At 35.1% G+C, this 19,962-nt stretch overlaps 1 protein-coding gene across 1 annotated transcript; it reads left to right on the top strand.

Moving 5' to 3' along the window:
- Nucleotides 17,191-19,189, top strand: LOC18612414 (exopolygalacturonase). Its single transcript, XM_018119204.1, has 4 exons — nt 17,191-17,376; nt 17,473-17,781; nt 18,092-18,607; nt 18,698-19,189. The coding sequence occupies exons 1-4, from the start codon at nt 17,236-17,238 to the stop codon at nt 18,947-18,949; spliced, it is 1,218 nt and encodes a 405-aa protein (XP_017974693.1). The 5' UTR covers nt 17,191-17,235; the 3' UTR covers nt 18,950-19,189.

Raw genomic sequence — 19,962 nt, 5'->3', positions numbered from 1 at the left:
AAGAAGTCAGCGTGTGACGCCTTAAACATGATACCACTCAGCGTGTCCCAACATACATCTACTTGCACTCCGCGTGTCACCTCAAAATTCTGCAATAAGTCACCGTGTGACGTCGAAAATCCACTAACACTCGGCGTGTCAACCGATAAATCTGCTTCCACTCAGCGTGTCAAAACAATTGGGTCGTGGCGTGTCACCACATAAATCTGCTTCCAGTCAGCGTGTCATAAGAATTGGGCCGTCGCGTGTCACCCCAGGTTGGCATTAATTAATTTCCAAGTTCGTCGTCTTTCTGTTCCAGGCACACCGGCTGCACCAACCTAACATTACATTGATTAACATTGAATATATAGATTTTTCCATCCATCTAATTGCTTCCAGCATGACATTGTTCTGTATCCATCCTCCCTTATTTTTCCAGTTGTTTCCAAGCCAAAATTCTATCCTGCCATTATAAAATCGTACGTCTAAATTTACACACCAGAACTTGTTATGCATGGCGTGTCAGAACATTTTGCTTGTCATCCTTGGCTTGTCACAACCTTTTACTTGTTATGCATGGCGTGTCACAACATTTTACTTGTTATGCATGGCGTGTCATTTCATTTTTCTTGTTATGAATGGCGTGTTACAATATTTTATTTGATATGCTCAACGTGTGACAACATTTAACTTGTTATGCATGGCGTGTCTCACATTTATTCCTTATTTATTTCTTTTGTATACCTTGTTGCACATTATGGCTTAACTCACCGGTGCATCTGTCCCATGTTTTGCAGATCCAACGCATATAGTATGAGGATCTTGACATTTTGTCTGCTCGGTAATTCTATGAGGCCCTTTTAGTTACGAACTTTGTTGCCAAACATTTCAGGCAGATAAGCAAATACATGGCTCCTGTCTGATGGAGATTGTAATCGGAAACATTTTTTACAAACAATGTAAGAATATACTTTAACACGATCTTGATCAGACAAAGGCCTTGACATGCTTATCTGCTTGAAATGTTTGGCAACAAAGTCCATAACTAAAAGTGCCTCATAGAATGACTGAGCAGAAAAATCCGTAAAGCAAAACGAATTCAACTACAATTTTCAGACACATTTAGTTAGGCGGTCAGGCTGTCTTCATTCACAACACAGCCTACATTTTCAGACATTGTCCTTTGTATTGGACAGTTGTTGCATGTGTGACCGGTTTGTCTACAACTTGAACACGCTTTGGGTTGTCGCAGTCGTGGAGTCACCGATTGACTTAGAGATGGTGCCGGATTTGTGGATGGAATTGTAAATGGGTATGGGTAGTTCTGTCTGTTATGCCCATACCTCTTGCATTACGAACATCTCCGTGCTTGACTGCCTTCACCAGCTGATGGAATCCTTCTCTTCCTAGATCTTCCTGCTTGGCCTCGCCAAGGTGGGGGTAAGACTACAATTTGTTTCACATGAGGGGGGATGTCCCATTCACTAGGATGCCCTATCGGCCTAATGGATCCTGAATAACCCTCCACGAAAACGGTTTTCTTGTAGTAGTCAGAACAAAATTCAATGGCTTCACGATTACATTTACTGAAAAACATTAAAAACTCAATCTTCAAGTACAATGTAAATGCTATGTCAATTACGGTTCAAATAAGAAATAAAGATATTCTGACCTTATTACTGCAATGGCATGGTTGCATGGCAGTAAATCTATTTGGAACTCACAACATGAACACGTCTTCGTGGACAGGTTTACAAGTTCGTCCATCTTCCCGTCTTTAACTTCGAACTCCACTCTATTGATAGGCTTAACTAAAAAGCGATGTGCATCATTGAACCTTTTACTCAACTACTTGGCAACCTAAGGGCTGAGGGGGGTGGTCACCTTGACGACCTCGTACCGTTCATGGAACCAAAGCTGGAACATATCTCTGATGAACTCGATCAAAACAGTGATCAACATTTGTCTTGCATGCTTCAAGCCTGAGTTAACACATTCCGCAATGTTAGATGTCATCATTTGGTATCTCCTTGCCGGTGAACATGCACGTGCCCATTTCTCAGGCCCTATTCTCATAAGGTCTGCATGGGCTCCCAGGAGAATCTACTGTATCTGGTTCATATGTCTGTTGAAATCGGCCACCTTATAGCAATCTCAAGCAAGGGTGAAAAGCATACAAACATCGTCGCGCTTGAACTTGTGTTTAAAGTTTTTTTTCAAGTGGTAATCGCATAAACCATGGTGCGCTTATGGGTATGCATTTTGGATTACTTTCTTAATGCCGAGATGCTAATCAGAAATGAACATAGTATTTTCAAGACAACCAACCGCATCATGCAGCTTGCTAAGAAACCACGTCCACGAGTCTTCGTCCTCAACATGGCCGATGCCAGATGCAATTGGATATACGCACTCGTTTGCATTTTTGCATATAGCGACAAACAGAACACCCTTGAACCTGCCTTTCAGATGTGTTGCATCAATTGCAACCGTAGGACGCATTATATCCCTAAACCCCCGAATACAAGCCCCGTATGACCAGAAATAATATTTGAATCTCTCTTCCTCATCAGTAGCTACTGCAGTCACTGTGCCAAGATTTTCTTGTTTCAACATATAAAAATACGATGGTAGTAGTTGAAATGACTTCTCCGGTGGACCGAAAATAAGCCTCTCCACATACTCATTCGTTTGCCAAGCTTTACCATACAAGCATTCCAATCCCCACTGAACCCTCATCTCATAAATTATGTCCTTAGGTTTCAATGCTACTCCATTAGCCTGAATCTTGTGTGACATAAGTTCACCAATCATCTTCGCACTCGTAGTTGGAAACCGCCCTTGCAAACCATCAACGGTATAGGTGTGTACTATGTGGAATGTCCGAACTTTCCAATATTCTCCTCTATCAGGTAACTTCGTTGCACGAACACTGAACTTGCATGCCTTGTCCTTGCAACCAACCTCATAACGAGCTTTACATGACCTTTTAACTCTTATCGCAAACTTCTCTTTTATAACCAACATGTTCAAAGCTCGTTTCAACTCGGCCTTCGATGAAAACATTCTTCCTTTGTATAAGCGATCTTCAGCACATGTCGACTCCTCAGTGGTAATTGTTTGGAAGGAGAACCTTTCTGCACCTGCAATTACCCACGTACGAGATATCCTTGCATTTCCCCTTTCCTGATCACTGTCATCGAGCGATGTATCAAGGGAACGAATCCCGCTCTCACCAGCGATGGGGTTATTGTATATGAGGTCATCACACTGAACATCTCCTACATCAACACCTCCAACAGGTTCTATTTCGCCTTCAACATTATTACAAATTCGAATGTCACTGTCATAAAGGCAGTCATCGGCTGAACTGTAATCTTGCGATTTTTCAAGCCCATCATCTGAAGTGTGATCAAATCTATCTTCACCGATAGCAAACAAATCCTCATTTCCCTCATCAAATGCAGTATTTTACTCTAGCGTCGTAGTGTCACCCTCCAACCTCACATTGATGTCCTCAATTGTCGTATTCTCATTTGACAATGGCATTTCACACTCTACAGTTTCACCCGATCGTTGTATTTGTTCAAGAGAAGCAAGAAATTGGTTTGATGCACATTCTGATCGAAATTGTGCAACTAACTGTTCTGTGAATGTCGTCTGTCTACCGGGCTGCACAAACTCTTGTGCATACCTCAATTGCCATTGTTGTGGGTTATGGACCGAATGCTGTGGTATATGTGAAACATTGTAAATCTCATTTTGATTGAGCTGATTACCATGTTGTCCAACTTCTCCATGTGACATAACATTTGTTTGGCGTCCCTTAATGCTGACATACACAGCCGAAACATTCCTCTGCTCTAGCAAAATTAATGCAACATCCTCATGGTCCTTGATAATTGGCCGTGATAGCTCTCCGGGTGTACTGATCAATGCATGTAACTCAATCTCGTCAATTTCTGAGTTTATCCCAACAACATCTTCAACCAGCTTCATCAAGCCCACAAACGACAAATCACTCATAACCCCCCGCATTCGTGACTCACCACCCTTGTAAATGCCATCCACCCACTGACCATCGTGTCTTATCACAAGTCGCACAATTGGAACCCCACTAAAATTTTGAAAAAAAAAATTGTCAATCATTTTACACAATACATGCCGTGATCAAAAATTTGTCAGTCGTGTTGTTACACGCAATGCAAATAACGTAAAATGTTGTAACACGTCATGCATATCAAGTCAAATGTCGTGACACGCCATGCATCAGTATCGTGACACGCCATGCATCACTGCCGTGACACGCCATGCATCATTGTCGTGACACGCCAATCACTGTAATTACTGGCTGGTTACACCAACATTCGTGACACGCTAAAAACCTAAAAAACCAGTTAACTCACGGCACACCAGGAACAACCATGACACGCCAAAAACCCATAAATTCAGTTAACCCACCACACCCCAAGAACAGCCGTGACACGCTAACAACCCAAATAACTAGTTAACCCACAACATGCCAGTAACAGCTGTGACACGTTAAAATAACTATTCACTCATGTTATAGATGCATGGCGTGTAACAACTTTGGGCAATGTTTCTAATCCATCTTATCATTTACACCAAATGTTTCAGAAATTTAAGTGTGTTGCAGAAATAAACCCAATAACAGGTACCTTGATGTCATCTCTGCTATAGGGTGTGTTAATCTACGACAATGTGGCTAGATGCCGAGAGATAGACCACAGCCCAATGACGATGGTGCTCAACAGAGAGTTGACAGAGCTTATATAGTTCAGAGATCTGAGAGAGCTGACAACGATGGTGCTCAACAGAGACTTGCCACAGTTGAGACAAAGAAAGATGACTGAGCCCAAACAGTTACGCGCATTTATATTTAATGTTTTTCATTTTCTTTCTAGCGGGAGGCAGATAGCTCAAACAGCTGAGCATTTATTTGAAACGATGTTTTTAAGGGCATTTTGGTCTACTTCTGTTTATTTTTGGGTAGAAACAGATAACTTTATATGGGTAGTTATTTCTGAAATCACCTTATCACGAGATCTTTCTATCACATTTTCCTCTACCTTTAATGGGGAGGCTTGTACTAGGGTTTTGTTTATTATATATATATGACTAGGTCCCTTTTTCCCTTTTAACCTAATGGTATCTGCCCATTGAGAGCTGCCACAAATAATAGAGAAGTGCGAAGAGGAAGATCTAGCCTTAACCAAGAAATTTTTTATCTTTTCGCTACTAGCAATGGCTACCTCTATGAATCAAACAGGTGCGCAATAAATAATTCATTCTTTTGGTGTTCTAATATTCATACATGGATCTAGAGATTCAACTTACATGTGGTATCAGAGCAACTTGTGTGAAATTAGAACCTAACAAAGTTTAGGAATTTAATGAATTTATTTTGTAAAATTGTATATTGGGCATACTTATTTTTGATTGTTGGAAATCTACTTTCCAGTTATCGTTTCTGGATATAAGGTTAGAGGATTTATTCCTCACAATGCATAGATTAATTTTGTATAATTTTTTTTTCTTAACTCGTACTATAGAGATAGAAATTAGATAATAAGTTTTGTGTTTGAACAAAAAACTCAAAATATAGTTCTTGATTAATCACTTATAGTTTATGTGTTTTAATTCAAATTGGACTATTGAAAATCAACTTACATATGTTATAGAGTTGATATCTAAGTTTAATTACATAAAATATAATAGTATTGCAACCAATTTTGAAAAAACTTAAAACAGGTTAAGAATGGGTTTTCAAAATTAATTTTCTTAATTAATTAATCTTGGTTTTGTAGTTTTTGATGAGTTTTAATGCATGGATATTATAGAAGAAAGTCCTTTAGAAAGGTCAATTTTATGATAAATAATTGAAAAACCAAGAATTAGAGCGAAATAAGGATAAAGACCCAAATGGGTTGATTTTGACCCAATTGGGTCAGATTTGACCCAATTAAAACTTGAAGAAATAGAAAAAAATATATATTGGGCAATGAAACTCACTCTCAAGCATGGAGTGTGAGGCACGTGGGGCCCATTAGGATCATGATTTTCGAAATATTTTTTGACAGTTTACCTCCACTTGCTCTCTACATGTTGTACTATTTTTTTGAATTTTTAATGCATGTTTAATATTTATTTAATTTCATGTGCATTTAATTAATTATTCTGAATATTGCTAATAAGATAGTTCTAGAATGCATGTGATAGAAAAATAATATGCATATGTTTGAGTTGAATGGTGATATGTACTCTCCTTAGATTAGTCTCTAAGTTTGTATACTCTCGAGTTGAAATTATATGCATGATTTAGAGAATATATTCTATTTATTTAATAAAAAAAGGTTCAATACCCTAAGTATTATTGCAACAAATACTATTTGGGATCAAATGAGATACATCCAGGCTTAGTGTCTCAGCATGAATGGTTCATTGCATATATGGGGTTGAGTATGCAAATTAAGGAATTTGGGCAAATAATTAATTCTTAGTTTAAGAAATTTTTTTATTAATTGATGTAAGTGTTTGGTTGCTAAAGTGGCTCATTTACTGAAATTAATGGATTATTTTCTTAAACAAAAGGTTACGGGATGATTTTTTTTTTAAATTGCTTTATACAATCACTTGTCCAAAAGGGGTTATTGTGTAGGGTAATTTAGAGTAGGACATGAAGCATCATGGTTGAGTGTATATCGATTTAGAAGGTCTGTCTGCCCAAAGGAGATAGGCTTTTTGAAAATTAGAATATTCTCATATTAGCTTTATGTGGAGAGTGCCTATTGGCATGTCATAGTCTTTGCCCAAAGGGGGGTTTGTGATGATGCACCTGGACTTTTCAGTTATTTTCTTTTCGTACATTTTAGACTATTGCTAATTATTTAGTTATTGCCCAATTAACTAATAGTTGCCTTTCTTGTCTTAAATAGTGACATTTACTGTGAATAATAATGAAGCTACTATTGAGACTCTTAATGGGTCTAACTTTAAGAGATGGAATGAAGATTTATCTTTTGCCTTGGTCATGAGTAAAATAGACATAGCCTTGCGTGTTGATAATCTTACTGCCCTTACTGACAAGAGCACTATTAAGGAAAAAGAGTTCTTTACTAAATGGGATAGAGCAAATTGCATGTGTATGCATCCCATTAAGAGATCTGTCTCTGAGCATCTATTGAGTGCGTTGCAAAAGACTAGAATCACTAAAGAACTATATGAAGCAATAGGTGAAAGATACCAAAAATCTAGTAAGTTTGAGGTTGAGAACCTTATGAGCGAACTTATGAGTATGAAGTATGACTAGTGTTGGACGGGTTAGGGATTTTGTCATGAAAATGGTCCACATTCAAACTAAATTAGCTTCCCATGGCATTATCCTTCTTAACATATTCATTGTTCATCATGCATTCAATTCTTTTCCTATTGAGTTTACCCATATCGAAACTGCTTATAATGTTGTGAATGAGGTTTGGAGTGTTAATGACCTTATTTCTAAGTGCGTCTCTGAGGAAAAAAAACTCAAGAAAGAAAAGAGTGAGAATACCTTGTTTACCACCAATTCCAATCCTTATTACCGCAAGAATTTTAAGAAACCTAGAAATGCCCTTAAGCAGGACAATAAAGGGCATGGTAATGGTCAAACTAAAGGGGTAGGTGGTTCTAAAGCTGTCATAAGAAAAGAGGTTAGGTGCTTTTCCTGCAAGAAGAAAGGTCACATGAAACATGAATGCCCTAAGTATAAGTCTTGGTTAGAGAAAAAGAATAAACAAGAAGGTAAGTCATTGGCCCTAGTTTGTTTTGAATCTTATTTTGTTAGTGCACCACCAAATTTGTGGTGGCTTGATAGTGGTGCAACTGTTCATGTTGCTGTTACACTACGAGGTTTAAAAGCAAACGGACGCCAAGTGAGAGAGAGGCCAAGCTTAAAGTTGGAAACAATGCCGAAGTAGATGTCAGTTATGTAGGAACCATAAGTTTAATTTAAAGTCTGGTTTTGAACTTGTTTTGGAAAATGTTTTTCATGTACCGACATTTAGGCAAAATTTGGTTTCAGTTTCTATAATGGATAAACTTGGTTATTATTTTGGCATTGGTGATGGAAAAGTTGACTTAGTTTTAAATTCGAAAGTCTTTGGAGAGTTTAAGCTAGTTGATAATTTATATAAATTGTGCTTGTTCCCTAATAATGAATATAGTTGCATGAATATTGAAAACATTGTGTTTAAAAGATCTTTTATTAAAGAAAACTCTTCCTTGCTGTGGTAGAAAAGATTGGGTCACATTTCTAATGAGAGAGTCAAAAGATTGATAAAAGATGGCATTTTACCTGATCTTGATTTTGAAAAGTTAGACACTTATGTAGATTGCATAAGGAGTAAAATGACTAAAACTAAGAAAAAAAGGGCAACTCGTAGGAAGGATCTTTTAGGAATTGTGCACACTGATATTATTGGACCTCTTACACCTATCTTGTGTGGTAACACGTATTTTGTTACCTTTATTGATGATTTCTCTCATTATGGTTACCTTTACTTAATAGATGAAAAATCTGATGCTTATGAAAAATTCAAAATTAAGGTAGAGAAATAATTAGGAAAAGTTATCAAAATTGTTAGGTCTAACCGAAAAGGTGAGTATTATGGCAAACACGGTACAATTGAACAACACATGGGACCGTTTGCCAAATACTTACAAGAGTGTGGAATTATTGCCCAATATACCATGTTTGGCAGTCCTGAACAAAATGGTGTGGCCGAAAGGCGGAATTGCACCCTTAAGGAGATGAGGAGGAGTATGATGAGTAGGACTAACCTTTTCGAGTCCCTTTGGGGTGAAGCCATTAAAACTGCTTTGTACGTTCTTAATAGAGTGCCTAGTTAGTTTGTTCCTACAACACCTTTTGAGTTGTGGACCGGTAGGAAACCTAGTTTGAACCATTTTCGAGTTTAGGGATGTTATGTAGAAGTTAGAATTTATAATCCTTTTGAAAGAAAGACTAAACCCAGAACTACTTGTTGCTATTTCATAGGTTACTCAAACCATTCTAAAAGATATAGGTTCTTTTACTCTACACGTGGAATTAAAATTGTGGAATCATAAGTGACAAAATTTCTAGAGTTGGATGTTGTTGATAAGGCTATGACTGAAGTTGTGGATGGTAGTGAGCCTATCAGATATGTAACCATTCCTTTACCAACTTCATTAAGTAATATAATACCTATGGCTATTAAGAAAAAGGATCTTAGGCAACATGATGTAAATTTTCCTCCTCAAGCTCTATTTCTTACTCCCATTGATGATCTTCCTATTCAAGAAAATGAGATTGAGGTGCCTTTAAGGAGATTTTCTAGGAAAAGAAAGTCTGTTATTCCTAATGATTACATGGCTTTTCCTGGAGAAAGTGATGATGATATCAATCATGTGGTGGACCCTGTGACTTTTAATGATGCCATGAATAATCCTCAATCTGTTATGTGGATGGATGCAATGAAAGATGAGATGATTTTTATGGCTCAGAATGGTGTTTGAGAGCTGGTTGAACTTCCAAAGGGATGTAGGCCAATTGGTTGCAAATGCATGTATAAGACCAAGAAATATTCTAAGGGAAAACTTGAAAGGTTTAAGGCTAAGTTGGTGACAAAGGGATTTACTCAAAGAGGGGGAGTAGATTATAATGAGACTTTTTTACTAGTGTCTTCCAAGGATTCTTTTAGAAGCATCATGGCCTTAGTAGCACATTTTGATTTAAAGCATCATCAAATAGATATTAAGATAGCTTTCTTGAATAGTAACCTTCAAGAGGAGGTTTATATGGTTCAACCCAAAGGATTTCAAGAATCAAGGAGTGAAAATTTGGTATGCAGACTTAAGAAGTCCATATATGGTCTGAAGCTAGCTTCTAGACAATGGTATTTAAAGTTTGATGAGATAGTTACTTCCATGGGTTTTGAGGAAAATAAAGTTGATCAGTGTATATACCTTAAGATCAGTTGGAGTAAGTTCATTTTCCTTGTGTTGTATGTGTTTGATATCTTGCTAGCTAGTAATGATGTTGGATTGCTGCATGAAACTAAGCAGTCATTGTCCAAGACTTTCGACATGAAAGATCTTGGTGATGCCTTATTTGTATTTGGGATTGAGATATGCAGAGATAAGACTCAAAATTTATTTAGGCTTTCCCAGAGGGCATACTTGATTGTGTGCTAAGTAGATTCAACATGCAAAATTGTAAGGCTGAGGATGCACCTATTGTGAAAGATGATAAGTTTAAGCTTAGTCAAAATTTAAAAAATAATTTGGAGAGAGAATCTATGAAAGGCATACGTTATTCTAGTGCAGTTGGAAGCCTTATGTATGCACAAGTTTGCATTAGACCAGACATAGCTTTTGTAGTGGGGATTCTTGGTAGTTATCTTATTAATCCTGGTCTGGATCATTGGGTTGCTGCTAAGAAATTGATAAGATACTTGCAAAAGGTGAATAACCTTGAGATTGTAGGTTATACAGATTTTGACTTCGCTGGTTGTTAAGATGACTTGTATTCCACCTCAAGGTATATTTTTATGTTAGCTGGAGGAGTTGTTTTTTGAAAGAGTGTTAAGCAAACTCTCATAGCTTCCTTTACTATGCGAGCTAAGTTTGTTGCTTGTTATAGGGCTACCACGTAGGCTATTTGGCTTAAAAATCTTATTTCTTGGCTATTTGTTGTTGATTCCATCTCTAGACCTCTTAAAATTTATTATGATAATAGGTCTATTGTGTTGTTCACTAAGAACAACAAAAGCATTAATGGATCCAAACATTTGGAGATAAAATATCTGAAGGTCAGGGATTTTGTTAAAGATTGTGACATTGTTGTTGAGCACATTAACACTGACAACATGTTGGCTGATCCTTTGACTAGGGTTAAGACTTATAGTTTTTAGTAGATATGTTGAAAGCATTGGTATTTTGGGGTCTTTTAATGTACTTAGTTAGTGGGAGTATGTTATATATATAACTCTCACTTCATGGTTTACATTTAGTTGTGATGAGACTTTTTCTACTTGTTTTAAACATTCATGAGATGTTTAATTTTATATTTGTTGATGATCATCGTTAATTGATAATCCATGCTATTATTTTGTATTATTTGTACATGTACATCTAATTGTTATTTTGTATATATGTTTTATGAAATCTTGAGATTGGTGTTTAACTCAAAAGTGATTTTATTAGTATGTCTCATGAATGATTCCAGCAAGGAACCATGAGGATAAGTAAGAGACATAAAAGGATACTGTCAATGCCAAATAGATTTCTCACCAAGTTTAGAGAAATCAACCAGAAGACCGACATTGAAAATAACACATTGGGATCACATTTGGGCATTATTTTCTTGCTACATAGCTACACTCAGAGCCATTGTCAATAGGATCACTAGTACTTGTAACGATGGATTGGTCTTATGTCAATAAAAGGCATAATAGCTGTCATAATTCAGTATTAGATGTTTCTATTGGACAAGACCATTAAGATGTTGACTCTAAGGGCTAAATATTTTTAAATTGTGGCCACATCAAAATAAGTCAATCAGTTTGGAGTTTTGTTTTCTAAAGTGTTTTCTTAAAGTCAAAATAAACTCCAATTAATATTGCCCAACCAAGAGAATGTTAGAATTTTCTGTTATGTGGGCTTCTATTAATTGGTAATTGTGGTTTAATAAAACAGATTGATAGTTTAGTCTTATTGTGAGACAAAGCATGAGAGCTTAATTAATATTAAAGAGATCAATTAATGATGGGCTTTGCACATTTAATTGGGTTAGTGTGGTTTGGCAGTTGTGTAGGCCTTAGCCTAGTACGCCTTTAATGGGGAGGCTTGTACTAGGGTTTTGTTTATTATATATATATGGCTAAGTCCTTTTTTCCCTTTTAACCTACTGGTATCTGCCATTAAGAGTCGTTACAAACAATAGATAAGTGCAAAAAGGAAGATCTAGCCTTAACCAAGAAATTTTCTGTCTTTTCGCTATGAGCAATGGCTACCTATATGAATCAAACAAGTACGCAATAAATAATTCATTCTTTTGGTGTCCTAATATTCACACATGGATCAGGGATTCATTTACAATCTCAGCACCATACTAAAAGCTTTGAGCAAAAAAAACATCCAAGCAAACCAACAATAATTTTTATATAAAAGGCACAAATCGAACATAAACAAACACACCAACCATACCCACAAGCCACAATGAACAGAAATTGCCCAAATTGTAACAATACCTATGTTGGCAACGTTGACAAATTTAGTGTGCAAAGGGTCGAATTGGCAATGAAGAAGGTGGGTTCCACGACAAAAGGATTGGGTTAGTGATAAGTCATGTCCGAGCAACCTTCAATTGGCAACGAAGGGTGTAGAGAGGGTGGGTCGAGACTCTCGAGGAAGGAAGAAAAAGAGAAGCGAGAGAAAATAGAAGAGGGAAATAAGGGAGAAAGAGCCTGATTAGGCATATTAATTCAAAACATCACGGAATTGTCAACAAAAATTTCGTCAGTAACAAAAAAAAAGCATCATCAATAGAATTTCTGTTGACAATCCTCTGACCTTTTCAATGATCATCATCAATGGATATTTTGTTGATAATTCTGTCGATAACTTAATCATTATTCTATCTCACTATTCTATCATCAATTTCTTCGATCAGAAATATATTAAGGAAACTATTTAATCAATACTCTTCTCGCCTCTAGCTTTTAATGTGTGTCAAAGAATTACTGATCGATTATTAACAAAATTAGTTCCATCAAAGAATTCGTAAGTATTTACTGATGAAATATTATAGTTTGGATTGCATTACTAAATGACCTATTGGTACCGTTCATAGATAATCCAATAAGAGATATTGTTTCCACAATTTATGATAACTTTGACAAATACTATGTAGATCTTATATAGCTCAAACAAAGAGATATCGTAACATCTTACAATGAAACAATAGATTTGATAAATGTGTATGCACTTAATTTGCTACTAGGTTGTGCAAAAACATACTATAGCAATGATATAGTCTTAGCAGTCATAGATCAAGTATCAGATCATGAATTGCTTTACCCAACAGAATTTTCAAACTTACAGAAATTTCTTGCTATACCTAATCAAGCTTTTAATTTAAAGTTAGATTGTATAGTCATGCTATTACAGAATATAAACTAAAATTCTAGTTTATATAATGGTACTAGACTTAAGGTATGTTTGGTTCACATAATGGAATAAGGTGGGAATGGAATAATCATTTCACGAGAATAGAATAAGGGAGGAGTAGTTATTATATAATTTGGTTCATAGAATCATTTCGCGAGAATAGAAAAAGGAAGGAGTAGTTATTATATAATTTCGTTTATAGAAATACAATAAGATAGGAATTGCTATTATGACTTATTTTAATTCATGGTTAGTAAGAATAGTTTTAAGAATAATCAAGGAATAAGTGATAAATGACAAAATTACCTTTTATTATAATATATAATTATTTTATTTTTAAAATATTAAAAATTTATAATTAAAATTTTAAATATTATTTTTTTATAATTAAAATTTAATTTAATTTTAAAAAATAAAGTATTAATTTTTAGCTTTTTTTCTGTTTTTTTCATTCTAGTATTTTCCTTTCTTCTCACCAATTAACCACCAAAGATGTGGCCGAAGTAATGAAGTATCGATTTGGTGTTCCATAGGGCCGGATTTGGCCGTCGAGCTCCAAATCGACGTTTCTTGAGATTAAATCTAGCTAGGGAGCACTAGATTGATACTTCTTATGATTGAATATGGTGAAAGAATGCTAATAAGCATTTCTCGCAATTGGCATAGTGCCACAGTCGCCCTCTGTTAAAGGACTTTAGAAAGAGAAGGAAAAAAGTAAAAGATGGGTAGAGAAAGAAGGAAATAAGTAAAAGATGGGTAGAGAGAGAAAGAAAATGTGAAAATTGAAGAAAATTTATGTTATAATGGTAATTTTTAAATTTATTTAAAGGTAATTTTGTTCTAAATTTTTTTTGACCTATTCCCCTATCCTTGGAATAGCTATTACTAAGGTTTCCTTGGTAATGGCTATTCAAGTTTCTTCAAGAATGACCATTTCGAGAAATGGCAATTCCTATGAAGTAAACAAGTTTTTAGAGGGGGTTTAAGATTAGGTGAAGAATGGCTATTCCATTCCTCTCAACCAAGCACCTATTATAATCACACAACTAGGTTCAAACATAGTAAAAGGAAAAATCATTTTTACTATAGAAACCAACAACAAATTCTTTATACCTCAAATAGTATTGTCATGACCTAAACTCAGGGACCATTCCCCATGACTAGTGCAAAAGCTTAATGGGAAGAACCCACTTGACCCAAGAAAGCCCCAAAATATGAAACGAAAATCAAATACAGATAATAAACCATGAGATGCATCACCATATTCACACAAACACACACACACACACATATGTGAGTGTATTCAATTTCAAAAAATATATATGCACTTTCTCGTGCTTAATATTTAAAAACAAAAATTCTTTTCAAACCAGCAGAGTATAAGCCATATCGTGGCAAAACCAATGTGTAATTATTTATTACAATGTATAACAAAGTACTGAAATCAAATAACAACAAACCATATAAATAACAGAGTACAACATAAACAAAAGGGGTGATGTCTACTAGATGCCTTAGACCACCTACCACAATACAGAAATAGCTCCTTCTAAAGGACGATGAGCCAAATAGTATACTGATCTAAAATAACAAATGTATTTTACATGTATGAGTTATAAATAACTCCGTGAGTATATATAGGGAAAGGGAATAAGCTAAACGGAAGAATGTTTACAAAAATACATTTTTATAAAAAATGTATACAAGTAGATTTCAAATCTTTTCAAGTTTCGCTTCTCAAGCGTAATCAAACCATTTTAGAGTGTAAACAAAATCCTTAAAAATCATATTTGGAAATATGATAGTCAATTGTATCTCAAAATCCTTTTAAAAGAGTGAAAAGTTCACAAATAAGCCTTAGGTATTGATTCTTCCTTTCAAGGTACCGATACTTTTAAAACAAAATGATTTCCAGGGTTTCCTCGACTTAATGTATTGATACTTATGCTAGAAGTATTAATACTTTTGACACAAAATGTCTTTTGACTTACAAGAATTGACACTTAAAAGAAAATCTTCTTTTGAAGTAAAGGGTGAATCATTCACTAACAGAAATCAAAATGTTGAAACAAGATTCCTCTATTGTTATAAACTCAATTTAACTTATCAAAATCAAATTGACCTAATGTTAGGGTCTTTTCAAAATCATTTTCATCACAAATTTAAAGTATCAACGTAATATCAATTCATTTACAAAAATTTAGAATTTTGAGATGTCAAATCAATCAAAGTGCTTGTTCCCCATACACAAAACTAAATACATAATAGGCATATTTGCATATTATATATATAGCTTTCATAAAACTCATTTAAAACTCATCATACAATATCACAATCCTTGAAATAATCCATGCTTCATCGAAAGTATGTTTCAATTATAAAATGTTTGATTGTAATGAGATTGGAGACCAACTTTCCCTCGCTCTTTCTACTGTCACTCCATCTAGATTAGCACCATATCACCTTTGACAACCCTAAACAGTAATCGCTCCATCACCCATAATAGCCAAGTTGCTAGGGAACTCTTCTTAAACTCCATGCCTCAAAAACTAACAGCAACCATGCAATCAAGAGGAAGAATCAACTATCAAACAATCCAATACCAAGTATCAAAAAACCTAAACAAAATGTTTGCTTTCCTTTTACATCAAAAAATGTAAAACAACATACATGCTCTGTTGTTTAAATACATGCCACACTCAAAAACGGTATGATAACAGACCAATAGCTTATCTGCAACCTATTTTGTAAATTTTTGTTCAAAACCATATTATTGTGAATCAATTGCCAGTGATATTTCTACTTGCTTCATCTTTTTGTCTAAAGACAAATCCAAACTATTGGACAGTTTATTGCAGGTTTCTCACTAACACTGCAATGCTGTAAATTGATGTCCCCACAGGCATACCGCTTATTAATTTTAGTTAAATGCTCAAATTGGGGCTAAACATTTGGACACTTTTTCAATTAAGAACCAAACGCTTCAATTGTAATAATCAAGGGCAAAACATTTTTGATTCCTTACAATTAAGGGTTAAGTTGAAAGGTAGATGGAGTGCGTATCACACACGACAGAAAATTGCGTGAGCTGATGAAATGGCAGTTGACTTGATTATATTCCTTACAATGAAGGTGGTCAAAAAACTCCATCGGCGAAGACATTACTGACGGAAATATTTCGTCAGTAAACTTAGTGCCATCACACCACATTTCGCGCCATTGTTTTACTAGTGGATTATATTTTGTCGGTGTATTCTGTTGAGATTCCGTTAGTAATCCGTTGAGATTTCGTTAGTAATCTATCAATATTCATTGTAGCTAGGTTTTGTCGATAATCCATCGATATGGGTTTGTTTTCTTGTATTGGTAGTTTCTTTCGATTTTACAATTTTTTAATTTTAAATTTAGGAGAAAACAAGAGATAGAAAGGAAGCTTAAGGCAGCCATGGGGGAGAAATAATAAACATAATCTTTACGCTAAACAAATAAAATCTAATAGCATTTAAATAAATTATAATTATATATTCAATTACTCTTTATTTAAATATTTTATCAATGTTGCTATACGAAATCATGTGTAATTTAGGAGTTGTTGTTTTTAAATATTACATCCTTAACATTAATTGTTTTTCTCAATGAGAACTATGATTGTTAACAACATTTGATTATATTGATATTAACATGCTTTCAAAGGTAAAAAATGAATAAATTTTTTTAAAATTTTGAAAAAAGTATTTACTTGTTTTAATAAAAAATTTGCCCTGCAACAAAGCGCTGGCATATTTGGAGTAAAGATTAAACCGTGTGGCAAACCGCAAGCAAGAGAGTACCCTGACCCAGTGATTACGTTAAAAAGAGGAAAGAGCTAATAATAGGAAGGAAAAGAGCTAGAACTTCATCTCCGCCACGGATAAAATTAGAATGCGTTTGGTTGAAATTCTAGTGGTTGTCGCTCTCCCGAAAACTCTATATAAATGGTTTGAACCGAAACAGAATTCCATCACTCCAATAAGATTCAGTATAGATATTTGAACACGGAAAAGCATGGCTGTACTGTTGAATATTCCAGTTCTATCAATATTATTACTTTTGTTCACTACTTCAATCCCCAAAGCCCAATCTACCGTTGTTGATGTAGTTGCCAAATATGGCGCGAAGGCTGACGAGAAGACGGATTTGAGCACTGTAAGCAAAATGCAGCTATATATAAAACTTAATTTTGTCGTGAAATGATAAACAATTTTTATTTTTAGCTTTTGGCTTTTGGTTTTTGGCACGTAGCCTTTGCTGAATGCTTGGAAAGAAGCATGTGCATCGACAACTCCAAGTAAGATTGTAATTCCGAAAGGGACGTACAGATTGAGCCGAGCAAGCCTGGATGGTCCTTGCAAATCAGCTATTGAACTTCAGGTTAGTGGCATCATAAAGGCTCCGGCAGATCCTAGCGCTTTCAAGGACCCTAATTGGGTTGTCTTCAACCACGTTGATCATCTTACAATATCTGGCGGTGGAGTTTTTGATGGCCAAGGAGCCGCTGTTTGGGGCAAGAACAATTGCGCTAAGAACAAATATTGCGCCGCACTTCCCATTGTAAGATTTTTTTATCTTTCTGCTTTTGAAATTCAAGTGAACTATTCTTTACGTTAAGTGATTCTTCAAATTATAAAGAAGCATTGCTCAAAAATTTTCTTTCAATAATCTCATATACTTGCAGCTTAGACTACTGAAGAACTTAAAAAGCTGTTGTTTATATATAATCAGGAGCCATGAATATGTGCTCAATATGACATTCTCCGGATTCCTGGCTAGCATATGGAGTATTGCATTTTAACCCTTTGATTAGAACAACAAGAAATAATTGTCTCTAACAACATTTAGTTCTCGTGATAATAATAACCAGAATTTAAGGTTCAATTACGTCAGCAACGCCATTGTACAAGGCATAACTACCAAGGACAGCAAACAGTTCCAGGTTAATGTTTTGGGATGCCGAAACTTTACCTTCCAACATTTCACTGTCTCCGCTCCGGAAAACAGCATAAACACGGATGGAATCCATATTGGGCGATCGAATGGGGTCAAGGTTCTTGACACAAACATTAAAACCGGTGATGATTGTGTCTCCTTGGGTGATGGTAGCAAGAATGTGATCGTCGAAAGAGTAACCTGCGGTCCAGGACATGGCATCAGTGTGGGCAGTCTTGGAAAGTTCAATGATGAAGAACCAGTGAGTGGAATTTTTGTCAGGAATTGCACCCTCAGTAACACAATGAATGGTGTTAGGGTCAAAACTTGGCCAGACTCACATCCTGGCTCAGCAACGGATATGCATTTTGAGGATATTATCTTGAATAATGTCGGCAATCCTATCCTCATTGATCAGGAATACTGCCCATGGAACCTATGCAATTTAAAGGTACGTACACTTTAAAAATCCTGATAAAGTGAAAAGGGTTTCTCACTATTTAAGTTTAAACGCCTTAAACCATAATTTTTGCTTATCCAGGTTCCATCGCGTATTAAACTCAGCAACATTAGCTTCAAGAAAATTCGGGGCACTTCTTCAACTCAGCAAGCTGTCGGGCTTGTTTGCAGCCGCGGTTTGCCATGCGATCGTGTGGAACTCGCCGACATTGACATCACCTACAAAGGACCTGGAGGACCTGCAACATCCGAATGTACCAATGTGAAACCCAGAACTTCTGGCAAACAGAACCCACCTGCCTGTTCCAGCCCTGCCAAGCGTACCGGTGCGTAATCTCTTTGGTAAGGGGGACATTACTCATAACACCATCTAAATATTGTGGAAGAATGTACATGTCTCCAAAGAAATGGAATTTAATTTTGCTTGTAAAATAACAGGACAAAACATCTCCTGGACATGTACCTTTCCAGGCTTGTACGCATCTGATATTTCTTTTAGCACAATAGAATAAATGTAGATTTTTAAGTCGATTTTGATTATCAATCATATATAACTCAACTTATTCTTTCTTCATTACCTTGTAATCATGAAATGTCAGTCCTACAAGTTAAAAACGTTAATTTTCAATGGTTGACAAGAAATCAAGATTAAATATAAGTGACAAAATCTGATTCAACCCAAAAATCCATTTAATCCGAATTGATTAAAAAAATCAAAGATTGGAAACCGTAAGAATATTAATTCAAAATAATACAAACTCAATGCCACTCGACACCATCTGAACTTGAAGTGACCCAAATGTAATGCGACTTGAGCTTAACTAGTCAAAATCAGAAGTCATTCAGACGATTTAAAATCTATTTAAATTCAAATTTGTAATGTGAAAAGACTTAAATTGAAAATAAATAAATTTTTAGATTGAGTAAATGAATAAATGATTTTTTTCAAAAAAATTTAATTTTAAAAATTGAATTATTTATAATTATTATAGAATGATTAAATAATGTATTTTCAACCTTTTCAATATAGAATATTTGAAATTTAAAATTTAATTAATGTTATGAAAATTAATTGATCATATAAATTTATTATTTTATGCGTCAACCCAAGACATCTTTATTTCTCTATTAATGGCAAAATGCGAAAATAGTCAAGCCTTAAAATTATAACAAGATTATATCAATTCATTATATCATAATTTTGGGACTTTTATAATTTCTAAGTATTAATGTCAGGTAATTGACCCATTGAAAGATATATTTTTATTAAGTTAGTATGAATAGTAAATAATACTTTTTTTTTTAAGCAAGATGTATATACTTTAGAACATTTATAAATTAATACTC

Source organism: Theobroma cacao, chromosome 1 (genome assembly GCF_000208745.1).
Source record: "Theobroma cacao cultivar B97-61/B2 chromosome 1, Criollo_cocoa_genome_V2, whole genome shotgun sequence".
Classification (NCBI taxonomy): domain Eukaryota; kingdom Viridiplantae; phylum Streptophyta; class Magnoliopsida; order Malvales; family Malvaceae; genus Theobroma; species Theobroma cacao.
Note: the sequence above shows the minus strand (reverse complement) of the source record. Positions and strands in the feature narration are given on the sequence as shown.

Coding starts and splice junctions, on each gene's coding strand:
- LOC18612414 (XM_018119204.1), top strand. CDS start 17,236: ATGGCTGTACTGTTGAATATTCCAGTTCTATCAATATTATTACTTTTG. Junction 17,377..17,472: donor AGAAGACGGATTTGAGCACT/GTAAGCAAAATG, acceptor TTTGGCACGTAG/CCTTTGCTGAATGCTTGGAA. Junction 18,608..18,697: donor GGAACCTATGCAATTTAAAG/GTACGTACACTT, acceptor TTGCTTATCCAG/GTTCCATCGCGTATTAAACT.